This window comes from Pan troglodytes, chromosome 7 (genome assembly GCF_028858775.2).
Source record: "Pan troglodytes isolate AG18354 chromosome 7, NHGRI_mPanTro3-v2.0_pri, whole genome shotgun sequence".
Classification (NCBI taxonomy): domain Eukaryota; kingdom Metazoa; phylum Chordata; class Mammalia; order Primates; family Hominidae; genus Pan; species Pan troglodytes.
The window spans coordinates 151,073,723-151,096,865 of NC_072405.2; the positions used below are offsets into that span (position 1 = coordinate 151,073,723).

Sequence of the window (23,143 nt, forward strand, 5' to 3'; positions counted from 1 at the left end):
AGTGTCCTGTGGCCTCCACTGGGAAGGGACCCTTGGAAGCTTGCATCTGGTTGTCCCTGGACTTCACCCCATGCACCTTCATCCTTTGCTGATTCTGCTTTGTATCCATTTGCTGTAATACATCATAGCTGAGTCCTGTGACTCCTAGATCTTGGGGAACCCCAACACAGAAGTGTACTTGGGTAGCCCAGATAGCTAAACACGGGGGAGACACAGTGGGAAGGTGGTGAAGCAGATGGATCCATTTAGAACATGGAACTGGAGGAAATAGTAATGGACTGGCTATGGAGAAGAAGGAGAGGGACAGAACAAAGCCCAGGCCTCACCCTCTCTATTCCAGTGGCCTCTTAGGCTCACTGTTCTTCTTCAGTGTCTTGGAAAGTGTAAATATCTCTGAAAGCACTTACCACACAGCTATAACTGTGTGTTTACCTATGTATCTGATTGTTTAGATTTTAACATTCATATCTTAGTCCCCAGTTCCTAGCAAATTGGCTGAGAATATAAAATTATATAAGTTCTTTTGGTATTACTATTCGATTCTTTTAGTTTTGTAGATCAACATGCCCACTATAAAATTAGGAAATAAACAAGAAAATTAACATAAATTATTTCTCTTTAATTTTCATACTTGTAAAATAGCCAGAATGCCACATATTTTCAGGTTCTTGTAAAGATTAGCAATAACATATGAAGCAAATGTTTAACAACAGGCTCTCAACATTATGATTATTCTTTAGCTCCCCCATAGAACTTAAAGGAAAAATTAAAACCTTTTGATTAAGCCTAAATACTTAATAAAATTTAAAACTGACTTGATTTCTTTCTAGAATTGTTTCCTAGTTCCTTGATCATGTATATTGAGTTTAATTTTTTTAGGAAAATGAATAATAAAGCACAGAAATTTCCTTAAACTTTCCAACAAAACAAAATAACAGTACAAAAAAAGCAGTACTTACTTTGGTATTGATGGCAAAGCCCGTTCACCTTCTGCGGGGAAAAAGAAAAGAGATGTATAAGGCTCTTTTCACTCCTTTTGAAAAGATGGTGCCTAGAATCAGGGAGGAAGGATGAGGCCTATACTGGTATTCCAGCAATGACCCTTTAAAGAAAGTTGCTACACTGTCTACCTTAGGTTCTCATGGTTTTATTTTCAATATTTATAACAAACATAAACTGAGTATTAGATACAATTGTTTGAAGGGTACTGCCTAATCATAATAAAGAACTAAGATGCTAAGTTGGTAAAAGACTTCGTTTGCAGGAGACTAAAAGATGAAGGGTTTCTTATGATTAGTCAACACTCCTTGTCAAAGGACCAGGCATTTTGCACTTTGATAAAACTACTCACTAGTAACAACAGAAAAACCTGTGCAGGAAGCACAAAGAAACAGAAGGAAAACAATTCTACAGGTGTGCATGGCTGCCAACGGAATGAATGTATGAGAGAAGGCAAGTCCTGGAGCTGTCACCTAAAGGAGCCGTGCACACAGCTGGCTGGAAGGTGAGCCAGGCAGCTATCTACCACAGTTCAGGGTGAGCTCCCTTTTTGCTGAGCAGGACACAGTGACTGGCTCATGCCGGCCTGACCACAGTGAAGCTGAGGACTTCGTTCAATGATGAGGGAAACGCTTTCTTTCCCGCAGCCTTCATTTTGCAAACCAGGAAACATGGAGCCCTCCCTGGTTTAACCTCTTTAATCTGAATTAATGCAACAGCCCCCTAATTGGTCCTGTCTTCTAATCCATCTGAGCTAAATTATTTCAGAATAATCTTCCCAAATTACAAATTCATCAATCAAGCAAGTTATTATGCTTAACATTTTAGTGTCTCTCAAAAACTTTCAGGATGAGATTTAAACACCCCAGCTTAATTTACAAAGCACTGCTTCACTTATCTCAGCACACAAACACTGCTCTGGCTGTCATCTTTGTATTGTGTCTGTGGGGTGGTATGGGAGGCTGAGGAGGCACCCATCTACCACTCACCACTCTGGTGCCCTTCTAGGCAGCTCCTTGGTAACACCACTCGTGTAGTCACACTTGCTGTCCACAGTTCCTCTCCTTACATTTGCCCTTGAATTCATTCTAATCAGTTCCCCCCCACCCCCATACACGGAAAATACTTTTTGAACATCTCCAATGACATTTGCCTTGCTAAGCCCAATTGTTCATTTACAGTTAGCACTTAACACAGCTAATCACTCTGTCCTTCTGAGAGCTTCCCACCCTGGGCCTCCCGAACCTTGTACTATATTCTCTTGGTTTTCTTCTGCCCTCTCAGGGCACCTCTTCTTCGTCTTCTTTATTGGTTCTTCCTTATCTCCCTGGCCTGATGAAGATTAGAGAACCCAGTGCTCACACCTGTATCTCTTAACCTCACTTCCTTGGTAACCTCATACAGTTTCAAAGCATCAAATACCACCCACACTTTGCAGCTCCAAATGCATACCTCTAGCTTGGACCTCTCCCCTGACCTGAACTTGTCTACATGACACCTCCCTCTGGATGTCTGAAGGTTGCTGGGACTTGCTGATATTCAAAACTGAGTCCTGGTGGGTGCACCTGCATACTTCCCATTGTTCAGGTGGAACCAGCAGTCATCACAGGGCCTTGCTGCTCCCCAATCCATATCCAGTGCAGCAAATGCAAGGCTTTACTGTCCAACTCTATCCAAAGTCCTCTTACTTGTCACTGTCATTCCAGAACCCCTGACCCAAACATCACTTGCCTACATCATGGTAATAGCCTCCTGATTGGTCCCTCTACTTTATCTGTACCCAGGCCAACCTACCATGGTCTATTCTCAGCACAGCAGCCAGAGTACTTATTCTAGAACATAAACCAGATCACATTACTCCTCTCTTCACACCCTCCAATGGCTTCCCAAATCACTTGAGTACAAGCCAAAGCCCTTACAATGCCTTTACATCCTGACCAACCACTGGCCCTGGGATCACCCCCTTAGGCATTCTAGTGACCTGGGTCTCTGCTGTTCCAGGCATGCTTCCTAGCACTCCCCAGCCTTCAATAGGGAATAGCCAGATATCCTTGTAGGTTCTGTTTTCCACCCATTCAGGTGCGACTCTCTCAGTGGGACCTTCCCTGACAACCTTACTTAAAATTGTATCCCTTACGTTCTTCCCTGTCTTATTTTTCTCGATACAGCTCAACATCATTTGATATATTATATGCTACAGTATTTATTTTCTCTATTAATTTACTCTGTTTATCGCACGTATGTCCTCACCTACATGAAATTTCCATGCATGCACAACCCTGTCTGTTTTGTTTGCTGCTACATCCTCTATCCTAGAACTGTGCCTGGAAAATGGAAGGAGCTCAACAACTACATGTTGAAAGCATGCAGTGTTTGGTCTGGCCAATCTGCCTTTTCAGCATTAGTCGTCACTATTCCCTGATTCTATACTACTGCACATTGTATTCCCCTGAACATACCACACATGCCTTGAAATGTGCTCTTCCTTCATTCAGGTAGAAACATTCCTCAATATTTCAAAGCTCAATTCAAGTTCTATTTCCGGCAGAGAGCCCTTCCTGGAATACCTCAGTTTGCATTGAGCGGCAAACTGCTATGTTTCTGCTGCATCCACAGAGCATTTGCCACATATACTTCTCTACAGACTATTTAACCTGCCTAAGGTTACGGTAAGACTTAAGCTGCCCAAAGGCATCCCTAATATCTAGCAGAGTATCTGGCACTCGGGAGACTGTCCGACCACTGTTTGGTAAAGAAAGAAATAAATCAACCTAGGACCCCGTGTTACTCTTTCTGAAAAACTGTTTAATTCTTCTGATTTGCAGAGATAGTTGTGAGGCTTAACACTGCATATATACAACTCACTGCACATCATAGGAATTCAAGCCAAACTGCAAGCTATCACTCGTTGACATTTTGAACATCTATTTTAAGCAAAATAACCAAGTCACACCAGGAAGACCAAATTTAGAGTAACTGAAAAGGCCTGATAGTTACGTTTATTATCCCATGAACATGACCACTTCCCACCACCAGCACCACCACCTTACTCACACCCAAACTGTTAATAATATAGCCTTTCAAATGACACATTAGTGTGATTTCTGTTTGTATTCTGTTGAAATTTCTATTTCCTGAAAGAAAAAGGAATCCATTATTATATTTTTGCCTAATAGGAGACTTTCTAAGTAGCTGGGCATGGGTAGAAAGGCAGCTGTAAAGAAGGAGATAAACAACAGAAGGATTCTGAGAGAATATTTTTATAAAGAGAGTAATGGAATACAGAAAAATGGCAACAGACACCATCAGTAGAAGCAGCATTTAAGAAAACCCTAAGGACTCACTACCTAAAATGTCTAATTCTGCGAGTTAATGTTTTTGTTCAAATGTACTTCCATTCTTCTTAGAAGTGTTCATTAACTGAAATTGGTGACTTAACTTACCAGACTTTTTAATGCTTATAAATACACAAGTTTGGAGATACACACACACACACATTTACATGTAGGTTTTTAATACATTAATAGAGCTATTTTTTTAAACAGCTGCATAGTATTACATCATGTATGCATACTCTCTCATTTATTAATTTTTGCTCATTTTTTGCTATTATAAACAATGCAATAGTGAACATCCTCCTCAGGTCAGTGGTCTGTATGACTGATCTCCAGGAGGCAGACAAAGGGGAGAGTACTCCTAAACTGTCTTCTGAAAATGTACCAATTTACAATGACACAATCATGAGAGTGCATTCTCCAGAAGTCTTGCCAATGGTGGTTATCAGGTTTCTTTAATCAATGTAATAAATATAAAATTAAATACATCACTGTATCCATATATTCACTGGACATTTGTGTGTACATTCCTCTTTTTTATACTAGGTTGTCTTTTACTGAATGAGCTGGAAGAACACTTGAAAAATGAGAAATTTTAATTATTTATTATATGTGTCATAATATTTTCCCCTCTGTCATCATAGCTTTAAAAATGTTACCTTGTACTAAACGAAACGTTTTAATTATGTAATTGTGTCGCTTCGGCAGCACATAAGTGTTTTAATTATGTAATTAAATGTAACAATTCTATTTTTATATCTTCCGGAATTTATGCCATGCTTAGAAGCATTCACTCCCTCCCTTGAAATGCACGGTATTCACCATCATTCTATACATAGAAAACCTACTTAAAATTATGTAATTACAACTCTATATTACACTATACACTTTCCTCTGAAAAAATGTTACTACAGAATTTTACTAACACTGCAACATTGATTGTATACTTTCTTTCAGGTAAGGTGTAGGTTAGATAATGCCCTACAGTAAGGGCCAAGGTTATGCAGACTGTGGTGGAATGCAGTCCAGGACAATTTGGCTTGTGGCTCTTACTATGTTCTCCCCAGGAAAATCACCTTTTATTTTTATTTTTTTAAATTAATTTATTTTTTTTAGATACAGTCTTGCTATGTGGCCCAGGATGGTCTCAGATTCCTGGCCTCAGGGATTCTCCTGTGTAGCTGGAATTACAGACATGAGCCACTATGACAAGGTAACATCCCTTTTAAAAGCACTTTATAAATCCAAAGTAACTATGGTAGATCAAAGAACTAATAAAATGCATCTGGGCACACCCAATTCACATGTAGAATGTACTGATCACTTATTACTGTCATGCTATGTTATGCATATACATGTATACATGTATAAGTAGTTTATGATCTAGAGAAGACAGATGGGCATATATAATTATTATTTAAAGCATGTTTCCAGGAAAACGGTACATTAGAGTTGCAGAAACATGTTTAACATTTGAACTCTTAAAAAATCTCAATTAAAAAATGTACATGTGCTGTGTTCACATGTATTTTTGACTATAATCCACTAAAGATGTTTGACTTTAATATTATTTTAACTAGGCAATGTATCTTCACCTTAGGGATCTATGATGAAATAGTTATATAATACATAAACATGCTATGATTGAGAATAAGAAAATTACCAAGTTTAATAATTCATTTTATAAAGACAATATAAAATTGGAAACAACCAATGCCCTGTCTAGCTTTTCATGACAAGCATTTTCATTAATGCTCTTTTCATATGAACAAAGAGCTTAAAAAGCATTGCATTTCATGTTTGATATCCAAATGTTTCTCCCCAGAGAGCAAAAAACGCTAGCTAATAGTGAAATCAACACAGGAAGATGTTTACGTTTTAAACATGGAAGGCTCATTTAATGCCTGACATCCGAATGTTATTTTTAAATGTGTATGTCAAGGACCTTTTGGTAAACTGAAGATAAAAGATGAAAAATTATTCACTAAAAAGGAAATGGGCAATCTATTACATTTAACATTTTTCCTAAATTACTATCTTTATGTAAAGAAATTATCTGAAAACATTTAAATAATATTTGTAAGGCATATACTCCTGTTTAAAGTATAAAGTGCAACACTGGAGGAAGAAAACGTCAAAAATAAAAATAAAAAATGAAGCACAAAGTGAAAAATCAAGACCAATAGCTGCAAAGGCTTTAACTGAGAGTAACTGTAGAGATTTCTCAAAGCAACTTCATTACTCTATTTTATACAAAGAAAACTTAGGAAAAATATATGAATAGGCCTTATTGGTGTGATCACCGTGGGAAAACACTTTTCCTCTAGAAAAGCCATGTCCTGGAATCACACAGATTTATGTTTACTTAGCGAAGGCTCATGGCTTCAGCTGCTGTTTTCAGGGCACAGCACCATCAGTTACCTCTTTTGAGATACATAAATAAAGGGTCCAATGACTCCTCTCTATAAAACACACAACACTCACATGTACCTCCCATGCAAACACCATGCCTTCCTCAAACTGCTTTGTAAACAGAGCACTTCCCTGCTGGGCAAGGCTGGATCCTCTGCGTTTCTATCTGCTTCACTTGACCTTTGGCCTTTTCTCTATCCTCATCGCTGTTTAATACAATTCTGCTGACTTGAACGCACACCACACAGCACTTCAGGACTTTTTTTCCTCTATAATCATCCTAGTCACTGAGGTGAGTGCTAGAAGGGGTATTGGCAAAACCCACATTCAGAGTCCCCACTTCCACAGCGTGAGCTGCTTTACAGTTACTCTTTGGGAGGTGTCTAACAACCTTACCAAATAGGTATCATTCTTTTACAGATGAGGTATCTCAAAGTCTAGGCTAATACAGTGTCAAGATCAGACTAAACTAGTAGCAACGACAGGAACAACAATATAACTAAAATCTATGAGCATCAAGTGTGCCAGGCATAGTTCCAAGCCTATAAATAAGTCCTTTATCCTCCTAATACCATAGAAGACAGTTACTGTTCTTCGTGTTTGACCAGATGACAGAACTGAGGCTCAGAAAAGTAATTTATAGATGGTGTCACAGAGGACTCATGATTTCAACTTAAGTCCCATAATTCCCAAACTCAGTCTTTCCCTGCTTCACACTATGTCTGCTATTATCCTGCTGGGAATATTTTCATTTGATTCTTTCAGAAATCCAAATCCTCAAAAGCATTCCTCATTATATGCTTGCAAAAACTCCACACCGCCTTTATAGTGACGTTTCTAGGATATTTATTCATTCTAATCTTTGATTTTTTAACATCATGACTTAGACTGTATTTTCTTCTTCGAATGCTCTAAGCTTTTGAGATATATAAGAAAAACTAGAAAGGATACTTTATTTATAGTGAGTTACAACGGATTCCTTTTTTTAAACCCAGAATTTTATTTAAACCCAAAAGTTTAAAAATACTAATGTATTTAAAAATAGTAATGGTAATTTAGAAAATCCTCTAAGTAGGTAGCTCAAAACACAGACAATGTTTTTTTTAGGCTCTATTCAAACCCAGCTCTTGGCTTGCGGAAGGTGTGAAATGGATCACTATCCCTAGAAAAATAAGTACTCAGATTATACTGAGCTGAATTATTCATTTGGTCTTCATTTTTACAGTTACCTAAAAGAGGATAACAGGCTGTTAGGGGCAAGCACAGCTAAATATTTGGTAGAAATGCAATTGGGAATGCTCAGAAACAGCACCTCACCTTTCTGGGGTCTGATGATAAATGACTGCGAGGCTCCATTCACCAGCCGGCAGTACCCATCTATTAGGTCAGCCATATTCTCCGCAATGGTTAGGGATGGTGCCGTCACTGTCAGAGGCTAAAGGAGAAAAGATCAAGAAAACAGACTTCATTGTTCTTCCCAGTAAGCAAAGGACAGCTGTGCTATGACATCAGACATCTCTATACACTTGAAAACAGAGAAGAGTGGGAATGAAACAAGATTTGTCATAAGATTTGAGAAAGGAAATCTGATATTTAAGGACATTATTCCTAGAATATGTGAAAAATGCAAACCCAGATGAAAACAGAAAAATCACTTAAACTGGGGCTCACTTTCTAGAATCAAAAGAGATGAAAAAAGTATTTTCCTCCAGAGTGTCTGGCCCCTCTGGCATACTCCAGTTAAGGGAAGAATTTAGACAATCAGTAAGTTAAAATATGAATTCTATCAGAAACTAATGTGGAGTAAATTTTTTATCAACCATCCATCATAATTTCTAATGTAAAAGAAAATTAATAAAATTTCATTATTTTTAGCACATATAGCATGTTCGCCCAAGGGCTTAGAAATCATTCTCTTTCCAATATAAAATTTGATATTGTTTGGTAATATTTGCTTAATCTCCAGAATCAACAAGAGTTCCTAGAGCCCTCAGATGTCACCAAACTCACAGAATCACAGGGCAGAAGAGTGATGAGGCATCAGCCTAAGTGAGGAGTGCTGCAAATAAAGCTACCCAGAGAACTGGCCGTTAACAGACCAAAGAATCCTGGTGCGCTGATGGAAACAGATGAGCTTCAAAAAACATGCTTTACACACCAGCACAACCGTGTGTGCCACCAGACTGTCCAGATCCTTTCATACACGAGTGTATTTTGTCCATCTTGCAGAAAGGACCACATTAGGTAGTATTTGCCAAATGGCTCTTTCTCATGCCACTTGTTTTAAATCACTGTTGCCTGTTGATTAAGAACATAGGCTTTGGATCCAGACTGTTTGGGTATGAACCCCATCTCTTGTCAATTACTTGATCTGGCCAACCTCTCATGCCTCAGTTTCCTCAGCTACAGAATGGGGTTAACCAAAGTATATCAAAGTATCTACTTCCCTGGTTGTGACAATGACACAGCTTCTCTTGGCTTCTGCGTAAAGAACCACGGGTAGCATGTGCCGAGTATCAGGTACTGCTGCTGTTATAATTATTATAATCACATAATAATAATTATTATAATCACATAATAATTTCTACTCAGAGAATATCATGGACAACACAGTGTGGAAATTAACTCAGTTTACAGTATATATAGTCAATGCACCACATAACAACATTTTGGTCAATGATGGTCCGCATATACAATGGTGGTCCCATAAGATTTATATAATGGAGCTAAGAATTCCTATTGCTAGGTATGCCGTAGCCATCCTGAAGTTGTAATGCTCATGTTTATGGTGAAGCTGGTGTAAAAAAAATCTACTGTGCTGCCAGTCTTATAAAAGTATAGCACATACGTTTATGTACAGCACATAATACTGGATAATGACTATGTTACTGGTTTATGTATTTACTATTTTTTTTTAATTAGAGTGTACTTCTACTTATTTAAAAAAAAAAAGTTAATTGTAAAACAGCCTTGGGCAGGGCTTCTAGAAAGTATTCCAGAAAGTGGCACTGTTCTCATAGGAGATGACAGTTTCATATGTGTTACGGCCCCTGAAGACCTCCCAGTGGGACAAGATGTGGAGGTAGAAGATGGTGATATGGATACTCTTGACCCTGTGTAGGCCTAGGCTAGTGTGTATGTTTGTGTCTTGCTTTTTAACAAAAAAGTTGAAAAAGTAAAAAATACAGAAAATCATTTTAAAACTAGAAAAAAGCTTACAGAATAAGTATGTAAAAAAAGAAAATTTTTTGTACAGCTGTACTATATATTTAAAATTAATTGTTATTACAAAAGTCAAAAAAGCTGAAAAAAATCAGTTTATAAAATATAAAAGTTACAGTAAGCTAATGTTTACTACTGAAAAAGGTTTTAAAAATAAATTTAACTATATGGTGTGTACAGTGTTTATAGTCTACAGCAGTGCACAGTAATGTCGTAGATCTTCACATTCACCCTTCACTCACTGACTCACCCACAGCAGCTTCCAATCCTGCAAGCTCCACTCATGGTAAGGGCTCTATGCAGGTGTAACATTTTTTATCTTCTATACTGTATTTTTACTGTGCCTTTTCTGTTTACATATATTTAGAGATACAAATACCATTGTGTTACAATTGCCTAAAGTATTCAGTATAGTAGCATGCTACACAGGTTTGTAGCTTAGGGGCAACAGGCTATATTGTATAGCCTAGGTGTACAGTAGGCTACAACCATCTTAGGTTTGTGTAAGAACAGTCTGTGACGTTTGCACAACAAAGAAATCAGGGAATTAGGCATTTCTCTGAACGTACCTGTTGTTAAGCAAAACATGACTGTACATATAATTCCAAGAAGTTAATTTCCTTGGTACTTGATGACAATCTTTTTTTTTTTTTGAGACACGGTCCTGCTCTGTCACCCAGGCTGGAGTGCAGTTGTGTCATCTCAGCTCACTGCAACCTCTGCCTTCTGGGTTCAAGAGATTCTTGTGCCTCAGCCTCGCAAGTAGCTGGGATTACAGGTGTGCACCACCATGCCTGGCTTCTCTTTGTATTTTTAATAGAGACAGGGTTTCACCATGTGAACCCTGGCCTCAAGTGATCCGCCTGCCTTGGCCTCCCAAAGTACTGGGATTACAGGTGTGGGCCACCGCGCCTGGCCTGATGATAATCTTTAATCATCATTATCTTTACAATAACGTTCTTGGATGATTTTTAAATCTGTCTCCTGTCCTATTCTTGGGGACATTTAATCATTATTGTTTCTAATGTAACCCTTTCTATATATAAGAAAGTTGTGATTCTGATGATCCATAAAAACCTCATCCTTTTCATAAAAAAGTCAACAATTCTAAAACATCCCTATTTAACCCTTTTCCCTTAATGATGAACGTAACAGTTCCTTACCTCGGGTGCACCTGCTATTTTTAGTTGTAGCATTCCTTTTCTGTCCTTGTCTTCACTGTTTGAATACTGAATGGTTTGCACTTGAGTGAAGTCAGCAAGATGTGTGGGCTATAAAAAGGAAAGGTAAAATCTTTAGACTACGGATAAAAAACTCATTTCACAGAGTCTGTAAATGTTCTGTGAAATCCTCGTTGCCTGAAGACATCCTCCCTAAGACTGGAGGTCTGGGGAAAAAAACAGATTCTCCATGCTGCCCCAGGGGAGCAGCCATGAGACTGTCTCCTGCACTTCAAGGTCAGGTACAGGTCTGCTCTCTGTGATGTGCTGAGGAAACCCATACATGAGTTGGATGAGTGAGAGTACAGTTACCACCGAGAGAGAACAGAAGATAAAGGAGGGAGGGAAGTTGAAGCAACCTTTGGCCTGACTCGTTTGCCAGCCTGGGAGGAATCTTACGGAATTCTTAGTCAAAGAGAACATTCTACTCCCATTCCCAAAGAAAGAGGGGATCTGGGATTAATCCCCATGCACCCTGGGCTAGAGTAAGTTCTGAAACTAACTGGAGTTCTGTAGCTAGGGAGACAGTAGGTATCCAAAGGGCCCTTCCCAATACAGAATAACCTCTTAAGCCATGCCAGGAGAGTCTATGGTCATTTTCCTAAGTAGCATAAACTTTGGCTTCTTCTTTTTTTTTCTCTCTCTTCCTTCTATTACTGCTGCACAAATTAATAAACACTCTCCTTCTTAAAAAGAAAAAAAGATAGAGTTGGGAGCAATGGCTCACATCCATAATCCCAGCACTTTGAGGGGCTGAGGTGGGATGATCCCTTGAGGCCAGGAGTTCAAGCAGCCTGGGCAACATAGTGAGACCCTTTCTCTACCAAAAAAAAAAAAATAAATAACCAGGCATGGTGGTCTGTGCCTGTAGACCCAGCTACTCAGGAGGCTGAGTCTGCGCCACTGCACTCTAGCTTGGGCAACTCAGTGAGACCCTTCTTCAAAAAAATACATATAAAAGATACATGTATCTTCCATCCTTCTAGCATCTCATGAGGATGATCATTTTGCATGTGAAGATTCCTATACATTTCTTCAAAACAATTTGCTTGGTTAAGGCCACTCTGTCAGCTAATGCCCCTTCCCATTGCATGGAGAACAGATGATGCCACTAGAACGGAGTTGGAATTGTTCAGAAAGAGGTTCACACTGGGCTGCCCTTCCCAGCAAAGCATCTTCCTGCGCTGTTTGTAGAGACATGTGTTTTGCAGGGCTCCTGCCTTTCCCCAGGAGGCCACAGGCAGCCCTCCATTCTCTGGTCCCAGGCTTCTCATAGCATGTCCCACAACCCCTCTGCATATTCTTCCCACTTATCCTCTGGGACATCCTGCCCTTTTGGGGTTTCTTCCACCTCACTGGTCTCTCTTTCCCAGTTCTTTTTACTGGCTTCTCCCCTACTCAATCTATAAATGTGAAAGGGCTGCAGGACTCTGTGCTGGGTGGGCCCTGTTATTCCCCCTAGTTCTGCCATGGCAAAACAAATACCATACAGTCCTGGGGCGTTAAGTACCATCTCCAGCCCTGTCATCTCCCTGGAACTCAGACTCATGCATCCAAGTCCCTATATCATACTACCACATGGATGTCTGCAAGAGATTACTAACAACATAGTTAAAAGGGTACTCCCTCAAAACATGTTCTTCCTCCAGGCTTCCTGACTTCAATAAAAAGCATCATATTTGGCCGGGCGTGGTGGCTCACGCCTGTAATCCCTGCACTTTGGTAGGATGAGGCGGGTGGATCACGAGGTCAGGAGATTGAGACCACCCTGGCCAACATGGTGAAACCCCGTCACTACTAAAAATACAAAAATTAGCTGGGCATGGTGGTATGTGCCTGTAATTGCAGCTACTCAGGAGGCTGAGGCAGGAGAATCACTTGAACCAGGGAGTCAGAGGTTGCAGTGAGCTGAGATCATGCCATTACACTCTGCACAGAGCAAAACTCTGTCTCAAAAAAAAAAAAAAAGAAGAGAAAAAAAAGGATCATATTCAACAAGATTCCTGAGCCAAAAAAAAAGGCATTCTCATTGATTCTTCTCCCTTTCCCCATTATCCAACCTCTCCACAAGTCCCGGCAACTTCAGCTCCAAACATCCAGAATTCATGTGTTTACTTCCCATCTTCACAGTTGTCACTATAGTCCAGGCCACCATATGATATTCTGCTTAGAGTCCTGCCATTTTTCCTAGTTTCCCTTCATCCATGCTACTATATAATGTCCCGACCTGAAAGCCAGATCATATCACTCCTCTGCTTAAAAAGGTACAATACAAAGCATCATAACTTGCATGATTTACATAGCATGATTTCTATGAGCAAACTGTCTACATGATTTGACCCCTGCCTGCCTCTCTGACCTAATTTACTGTCATGATCTTGTCTTGATGATATGTGCTCTACTTTCGTTGGGGTAGAACCATTTCAGGGGGTGGGTTGTTTTTATAACCAAGGCTGCTAGATGTCACATGAAGCATGGGTAATTCCTGCACAATAAAAAATTGTCCTGCATCCTCGACGGCTTTCAAATGTTCTGGTGTGTATTTATGTCACTGAAAAATCTGACTCTAGAAACAAAGTCTGTTTAAAACCACAAAGTATGCTCTGCATTGAACTTTCCAGGAATGCAACTTATGCGTAATGCAAGGGAATCCTATACTATGCTGTTTTTGAAGTTTTATTAAGAGTTCCTCACCGTTTTGGAGAATGACACCACCAAGGGCAAGACTTGCTATAGTTATTTTGGTCAGTGACAAAATGCACCTGTATCAGTTTGCATCTGTAGCTACTGCATGCACGTATGTAACAGAGGATGTTGGAGGCTCCTTCCAACAGACCGAGAGCTGAACATCATTATGTTGGTGGTGACACATGAAATGAGGAATACTATCTCAATTAGTCCTTGTTATTGCTATCTCATAATTAAAAAAAAATTCGAAGGCACAGTAAGACATCTAGGTTATGGAAATTATATTTTTTAAAATTGTTTTTCTGCCTCACTCTGGCATTATTCCCCAAGGTCAGTCACATAACTTTTCCCTATCACTTTCCTACACCACTTGTATGGAGTGGCTTCTGATTGTTCTCCCTCCAATTAAAAGTCCTTACTAAGTAGGTGCGTCTGACTAGAGTGCCTTCCAATGTATTGTGCTGAACTTTAAGATATTGATAGAGATTTTAAAAAATTATTTGAGTAGGGGAATAACATGCTCTGTAATTTTAATTTCAGGATAGCAAAACATAATTTAAAACATCTGTTATAAAGAGAACAGGGTTAAGAGGAGCTGGCACTGCCCACCTACTCTAAATCAAACACTCAGATACTCTCTCACGCCACCCTACTATAGCCCTCTAGCACAATCCCATTATTTATATTGCTTATTTTCTTTCTTATATTCTATTTTATAACTAGAAGGAAAGCCCCATGAGGATGGGAGTATCATGTCCACCTTGTCCACCACCAGATTACAAGGAAGCAGGGCCATGCCTGGCATGTAAGTGAATGAAGTATGAGAAGTTATTAGGTGCTAGACTGTGTTCCAAGTATCAGATATACAGCAGCAAACAAGGATAACATGAATCCAGACATTAAACAAACATTACACAAGTAAACCATTACAACTGTGATAAGGACTATAACAAAGCAATACACGGTGCTGTATAAAAATATCTAATTTATTGGAAAGGAGAGGAGGGAGGAAATAAAGCCTCAGAAAAAGTTTCACTGCGAAAAAGAGAACAAGACTTCAGCAACACGAGCTTATGACTAGGTATATTACATTCAGATACAGTACTGCACCAGCAGAATCTAGCCTAACACCTAGCACAAGGCAGCTGCACACAATATATAAGCAAACTGACTAAGGTAACACTCAAGATAGGCATGTAAGTGGTCATTACAAGGGCAAAAAGAGAGGGAAAGAGCACTTGAGGAGGAGAATCTGAGATGTGCTGTTCAACTGGTGGCAGGAAGCCACACACAGCTATGGAGCACCCAGTGGTATGTGGCTCCTCCAGGCTGAGATATGCTGGTAGGGTACAATGCATGCCAGATTTCAAAAACGTGGAATGATAAAAATAAGATAAAGTCTCAAGAATTCTTACACTGACTATATCTTGAAATGATGATACATTGGATATACTGCATCAAATAAAATATATTAAAATTAATTTCACCTATCTTTTTATCTTTTTAAATGTGGTTACTAGAAAATTTTAAATCACCTATGAGGCTTACATCGTATTGCTGTTGGACAGCACTGGAGAAGTCAAGAGGACTCAGAATTACCCAGTGGGCTTATCTACAGGAGGATCACTGTTATCATTGGCAAGGCATTGAGGGGTGGACGGTGGTAGTGTAATGGTAGTAGGCAGGAAAGGCCTGGTTGAAGCAGGTTGAAGAGGGAGTGAGAAGAATTAAAGACAATGCAGTTAGATAATCTGTCAAGAAGTTTTGCAATAAATGACACGAAAACATGAGGTACCAGGGAGAGAGAGGGACACAGGGCTAAAAGAGGGGGTTTTAGGATGGGAGAAACTATACATTTTTCTATGCTGACAGGAACAATCCAGTATGTTAGAAATATCTGCTGCTACAGGAAAGAGTGGGCAGAACTGAAGAATTACCATGAACAGGTAAGATGGGATAGAAGCCATTACACAGCAGAGGGTTGGTCTCATTCAGGAACATGAAGTTCACCCAAGGGAGGCAGAACAAATGAGGAGGAGGAGGAGGAGTGTGGCAGGCAGAAATGTGAGAAGTGCAGTGCAAGGAATCTTCTGGGGGCTCTATCCTGATTGCTCCAATCTTGCTTTCTTCTACTTTATATAACTAATACCTCTTATTTCATAGGCACAGAGGTCCTTATAAACTCAAATGGAAAACATATATTTTCAAGGAACATTTGTAAAAATCATACGCTTGGCCATAAAGAAGATCTTAACAACTGTGAAACAGTTAACCTTTAAAAATCATATTACCTGCTCATAAGCCAATATGAAATTTTTGGCTCATAATATGCTCATAGAAATAAAAATGAGATAAAACCCCAGGGCTACTTGAAATTTAAGTAATATTCTTCTAAATAATGCTATAATGAAAAAGAGAAATAAAAATAAAATTTTTGTTCTTGTTTTTTTTTTTTTTGAGATGGAGTCTCACTCTGTCGTCCAGCATGGAGTGCAGTGGCGTGATCTCAGCTCACTGCAATCTCCACCTCCCGGGTTCAAGCGATTCTCCTGCCTCAGTGTCCTGAAGTAGCTGGGACTATAGGCGCCACCACGCCTGGCTAATTTTTGTATTTTTAGTAGAGACGGGGTTTCGCCATGTTGGCCAGGCTGGTCTCAAACTTCTGACCTCAGGTGATCCACCTGCCTGAGCCTCCCAAAGTGCTGGGATTACAGGCATGAGCCACGGTGCCTGGCCAAAGATAAAATTTCAAATGAGTATACAGAAATACAATGGAAAGAAGAATACCACATACCTAGAAAGGTAAGACATATTAAAAGTTGTGCAAGAAGAAAATGGCCTCCAAAGTAAACAAGAATACATTTTAAAGATGCACTTAAAAGGGAAGAGCACAATAAAAAAGACAAAAATAATGAAGATAATACAAAAACAGAATGAAGAAAAATACTGAAATCAATGAAAATGAATAGTACTGCTGCAATACATCACTAAACTTGTCCTTCAAAAAACAATTAGAATAGACAGACCTTTACAAGTCTGAAAAAGAGCCAAATCAAAAGAGCTTAGGCATGAAACAGGAATATAGAGACAAAGTTACTGGAAATATTTTAACAGATCCATGAGAGGCAACTCTATGGCAGCAAGATGAAAATGTAGAGAAATGGATAATATGCTAAATTACCAAAGCTGACACAAGTGGAAAATCTGGATAGATCGATTACTATTAGGCCAGGCACAGTGGTTCACGCCTGTAATCTCAGCACTTTGGGAGGCTGGGGTGGGCAGATTACTTGAACCCAGGAGTTTGAGACCAGCTTGGGCAACATGGCAAAACTCCCTCTCTACAAAAAAATATAAAAATTAGCCGAGTGTAATGGTGTGTACCTGTAGTCCCAGCTACTTGGGAGACTGAGGCAGGAGAACTGCTTGAGCCCAGATGGCAGAGGTTGCAGTGAGCCATGATTGTGCCACTGAATTCCAGCCTGGGTGACAGGGTGAGACCCTGTCTCAAAAAAGATCTATTACTATTGAAGTGATTAAAAAGATAAACACCTACCATTTAAAAAGGCATCATGTTGTTACGTAGATCAGTTCTACCTAGTCTTTAAAAAACATGCAATTCCAATTTGAATTAAAATATTTCAGGCCATTAAAAATCACCAGAGAGAGGGAAGGCACCGAGAATGGATGAAGGAAAGACACAGAAGCTGGGCTGAAGGGGGAGGAAGCTGGGAACCCTGCAAGAGGCTACCGCACACCAAGACTCATTCCTGGCCCACAATTACCCTGGGGGAATGGGTGAGTGGAACTGGCAAGGAGCAACCTGCTCTCACTACAGGCCTCTTAAATCCAAGCAGGGGGCCCCTCAACTACTATGGACACTTGAGGTGGCAGGGAGAGCTGCTTAGAGAAGTGCTAGGGATTGCAGCCAGCTGAGGTGGAGCCCAGAGGGTTTGGTGCAGGAGCGTCTGTAGTGGAACATGGCCAGGGAAGCCCTGACTTGCTCCCATAAGAGACTTTAGCCCTAGGGGAACTGTTGCACCTGAACTCTGCAGGGTGGGCTTACCTATCAGAAGGGGGTTAGTCTGACCTGAGCACCCCTTGGGCTTCTGGCTTCTCCTGGGGTCCCAGCCTGAACGTGCCTGCTTGCAGGGTAGCCTTGGGTGTCCTGGGGCCCACATCATAGCTCCTGCAGTGGCTGACCGCTTCTGACCAGCAGAGAGCTCCCACGGGGCAGCCTCCATTGCCACACACCAGCCCACCCGCTCCTTCCTCACACTGCAGGTTCCTCTAGCCCACAGCAATTCCCAACAGAGTTTTGCTGGCACCTGTGTACGCAGGCAGGTATTGCCTTCCGTGCCTCACCAGTGCACATGTGCACGCAACCCCAAAACTCACCCATGCCTGACAGCCACCTCAGTCGGAGCCTTGGCAGGCACAGAGCCAACCAGCCCTGTCCCCACTGCCAGCACCCCACGCTTATGTCAACATTATCCCAAGAGTGAAAGCAGGCAGAGAGAATAGCAGATTCTCCCCTACCCAGAGCAAACACCTATGCTTACAGTGCACAGGGTGCACACACAGACCTGGGCCTTCCAGCAACCCAACCCTGTGCTACCACCACCACCAGCACCAATGCTGCACAGTTGCCAACAGGCACCCCCCCACCCAAACCATGCTGCTACTGCCACTGTAGTGAATGCTCAAATGGAGACAGGCACCCCAGTACCCACTAGCAACCTGCCGGGCTGATGAGCGTGCACCCCAGTGTGCTGCCACTGCTGCTGGCACATGGAAACAAGGACGGATCCTATGCCACCACACTGTGAAATGCTTTGGCTGACACCACGCATTGGAGTGTAGTGACCAGTGGTCTGGGAGCACCCCTACCCCCAACACTCTACAAGTGCAGTGGATTCCTAACCTCCAGGAGCCAGAGAACAAAGTTGGAGCCCAATACCAGTCTCCCAGAATTAGAGCACACAGTCCAGGAGTTGGGGGCTGGGCACTGGTCCCCTAAAATATTCCAGAAATGCAGCCAGTCAGTTGAGTCCACCTTACCACAATCAAACCCTCAAGGTCATCAAATAGGATAAACAAACAAACAAGCAAAATACAAAGGTCAGCAACTTCAAAGGTTGAAGAAACGTCGGCCCAAAAGATGGAAAGAACCACTGCAAGAAATCTAACAACTCAAAAAGCCAGAGTGCCTTCTTTCCTCTAAATGACCGCACCACCTCTCCAGCAAGGGTTCTGAACTGGGCTGAGATGGCTGAAATGACAGAAATAGAATTCAGAACATGGATAGGAATGAAGATCATTGAGATGTAGGAGTACATTGAAACCCAATCCAAGGAAGCTAAGAATCACAATAAAACAATACAGGAGCTGAGAGAAAAAATAGCCAGAATAGAAAAGAACATAATCAACCTGATGGCGCTGAAAAGCACACGACAAAGATTTCATAATGCAACCGTAAGTATTAATAGCCTAATAGACCAAGTTGAGGAAAGAATTTCAGAGCTTGAAAGCTGTCTTTCTGAAATAGGAGTCAGAAAAGAATAGAGAAAAAAGAATGAAAAGGAATGAAGAAAGCCTCTGTGAAATACGGGATTATGTAAAGAGACCAAATCTATGTCTCACTGGTGTCCCTGAAAGAGCTGGGGAGAGTGTAAGCAACTTGGAAAACATGTATCAGGATATGATCCATGAAAACTTCCCCAACCTAGCTAGAGAGGTCAACATTCAAATTTAGGAAAGGCAGAGTAAGATACTACACGAGAAGATCATTCCCAAGACACATCATCATGAAATTCTTCAAGGTGGAAATGAAAGAAAAAATGTTAAAGGAAACTAGAAGGGCCAGGTCACCTGCAAAGGAAGGCCCATCAGATAAACAGCAGACCTCTCAGTAGAAACTCTACAAGCCAGAAGAGATTGGGGGCCAACATTCAACATTCTGGAAGAAATTCCAACCTGAAATTTTATAATTCCAGCCAAACTAAGCTTCATAAAGAAAGGAGATATAAGATCCTTTTCAGACATGCAAATGCTGAAGAAATTTGTTACCATGAGACCTGCCTTACAAGAGCTCCTGAAAGGAGCACTAAATATGGAAAGGAAAGACCGTTACCAACCATTACAAAAACACAGACCAGTGACACTATAAAGCAACCACACAAACAAGTTTGCCTAATAACAAGCTAACACCATGATGGCAGGATCAAATCCACACATATCAATACTAACCTTGAATGTTAATGGGCTAAATGCCCCCATTAAAAGACACAGAGCTGGATAAAGAACCAAGATTCATTGGTATGCTGTCTTCAAAATACCTATCTCACATGCAATGACACACATAGGCTCAAAATAAAGGAATGGAGAAAAATCCATCATTCAAATGGAAAACAGAAAAAAACAGGGGTTACAATCTTAATTTCAGACAAAACAGACTTTAAACCAACTCAGTTAAAAAAGACAAAGAAGGGCATTACATAATGGTAAAGGGTTCAATCCAACGAGAAGGCCTAACTATCCTAAATATATAAAAAACCAAACAGCAGCACTCATTATTAATAAGCCAGATTCTTAGATACCTTCAAAGAGACTTAGACTCCTACACAATAATAGTGGGAGACTTTAACACCCCACTGACAATATTATGTAGATCACTGAGACAGAAATTAACAAACATATTCATGATTTGAATTCAACATTGGATCAAATGGACCTGACAGACATCTATAGAACTCTCCACCCCAAAGCAACAAAATACACATTCATCTCATCACCATATCGCACATACTCTAAAATCAATTATATAATTGAACACAAAACACCGTTTAGCAAATGCAAAAGAACTGAAATCATAATAACCATTCTCTCAGAGCACAGCATGGCCAAATTAGAAATCATGACTAAGAAATTTGCCCAAAACCACACAATTATATGGAAATTGAATAAACTGCTCCCAAATGACTTTTGGGTAAATAATGAAATTAAGGCAGAAATCAAGAAGTGCTTTGAAATGAATGAGAACCAAGACACAATGTACCAGAATCTCTGGGACACAGGTAAGGCAGTGTAAAGAGGTAAATTTGTAGTACTCAGCAAATGCAAAAGAACTGAAATCATAATAAACATTCTCTCGGAGCACAGCACGGCCAAGTTAAAAATTATGACTGAGAAATTTGCTCAAAACCACACAATTACATGGAAATCGAATAAACTGCTCCCAAATGACTTCTGTGTAAATAATGAAATTAAGGCAGAAATCAAGAAGTGCTTTGAAATGAATGAGAACCAAGACACAATGTACCAGAATCTCTGGGACACAGGTAAGGCAGTGTTAACAGGTAAATTTGTAGCACTAAATGCCCACATCAAAAAGTTAGATCTCAGTTTAACAACTTAAGATCACAAAAAAGAACTAGAGAACCAAGAGCAAACCAACCCCAAAACTAGAAGAAGAAAAGAACTAACCAAAACCAGGATCAACTGAAGGAGAGTGAGATGGGAAAAACCATTCCTGCCTGTTGCTAAACCAAAACCAAGAGTTGTTTTTTTTTTTAAAAAAAATTAATAAAATAGACCACTACCCAGATTAATAAAGAAGAGAGAAGACCTAAGTAAACACAACTAGAAATGAAAAGGGGGATGTTACCACCAACCCCACAGAAATACAAATAACTATCAGAGAATCTTAGGAACACCTCTATGCACATAAACCAGAAAATCTAGAAGTTATGGATAAATTCCTGGACATATAAACCCTCCCAAGACTGAGCCAGGAAGAAACTGAAGCCCTGAAGTGACCAATAATGAGCTCTGAAATTGAATCCGTAATAAATAGCCTACCAACCCAATAAAGCCCAGCACCACATGGATTCACAGCCAAATTCTACCAGACGTATACAGATGAGCTGGTACCATTCTTACTAAAACTATTCCAATAAACTGAAAAGGAGGGACTCCTCTCTAACTCATTCTATGAAGCCAGAATTATTCTTATACCAAAACCTGGCAGAGACACAACAAAAATAGAAAATGTCAGGCCAATATTATTGATGAACATAGATGCAAAAATCCTCAACAAAATATTAGCAAACCAAACCCAGCAGTGGCACATCAAAAAGCTAATCCACCATGATCAAGTAGGCTTTATTCCTGGGATGCAAGGCTGGGTCAACATATGCAAATCAATAAATGTGATTCATCACATAAACAGAACTAAAAACAAAAACCACAGGATCATCTTGACAGATGCAGAAAAGGCTTTCAATAAAATTCAACATCTCTTCATGTTAAAACACCTCAATGAACTAGGCATTGAAGGAATGTACCTCACAATAATACATAAAATAATAAGACAGTGTGGCAATTCCTCAACACTTAAAAACAGAAGTACCATACTGGCTATATACCCAAAGGAATATAAATTGTTTTTTTTTTTTTTTTGAGACGGAGTCTCACTCTGTTGCCCAGGCTGGAGTGCAATGATGCAATCTCGGCTCACTGCAAGCTCCGCCTCCCGGGTTCATGCCATTCTCCTGCCTCAGCCTCCTGAGTAGCTGGGACTACAGGTGCATGCCACCATGCCCAGCTAATTTTTTGTATTTTTAGTAGGGACAGGGTTTCACCGTGTTAGCCAGGATGGTCTCCATCTCCTGACCTTGTGACCCGCCCACCTTGGCCTCCCAAAGTGCTGGGATTACAGGCGTGAGCCACCGCGCCCGGCCAAATTGTTCTTTTATAAAGACACATATACACGTACGTCTAATGCAGCACTATTCACAATAGCCAAGACATGGAATCAACCTAAATGCCCATCGATGGTAGACTGGATAAAGAAAATGTGGTACATGCACACCATGGAATATTATGCAGCCAAAAAAAAAAAAGAATGAGATCATGTTCTTTGCAGGAACATGGATGGAGCTGGAGGCCATTATCTTTAGCAAAATAACACAGGAATAGAAAACTAAATACTGCATCTTTTAGCTCCCACTTATAAGGGAAGCTAAAAGATGAGAACACAAGGACACACAGAGGGCAACAACAGACACTGGGGCCTACCAGAGGGTGGAGGGTAAAAGTGGGGAGGGGATTGGGAAAAATAACTAATCAGTACTAGGATTAATACCTGGGTGACAAAATAATCTGTATGATAAACTGTGTGACACGAGGTTACCTAGATAACAAATCTGCACATGTACCCCTGAGCTTAAAAAGTTTTTTTAAAAAAAAATCACTGAAAGATTCCAA

General features: G+C 40.3%; 1 protein-coding gene across 47 annotated transcripts in view; it reads right to left on the reverse strand.

Annotated features, from left to right (window-relative positions):
• Nucleotides 1-23,143, reverse strand: part of PTK2 (protein tyrosine kinase 2) — a 343,777-nt gene that overhangs the window by 135,937 nt on the left and 184,697 nt on the right. For 41 of the 47 annotated variants that reach the window (XM_063816588.1, XM_063816583.1, XM_063816579.1 and 38 more), the window contains 3 exons: nucleotides 11,132-11,239; nucleotides 8,064-8,181; nucleotides 960-990 (listed from right to left, as the gene is read on the reverse strand). In XM_063816588.1, coding sequence (XP_063672658.1) covers nucleotides 960-990; nucleotides 8,064-8,181; nucleotides 11,132-11,239 — 257 coding nt within the window. The remainder of the gene's footprint in view (nucleotides 1-959; nucleotides 991-8,063; nucleotides 8,182-11,131; nucleotides 11,240-23,143) is intronic. The other 6 variants (XM_063816590.1, XM_054657502.2, XM_063816591.1 and 3 more) reach the window with 1 other exon arrangement.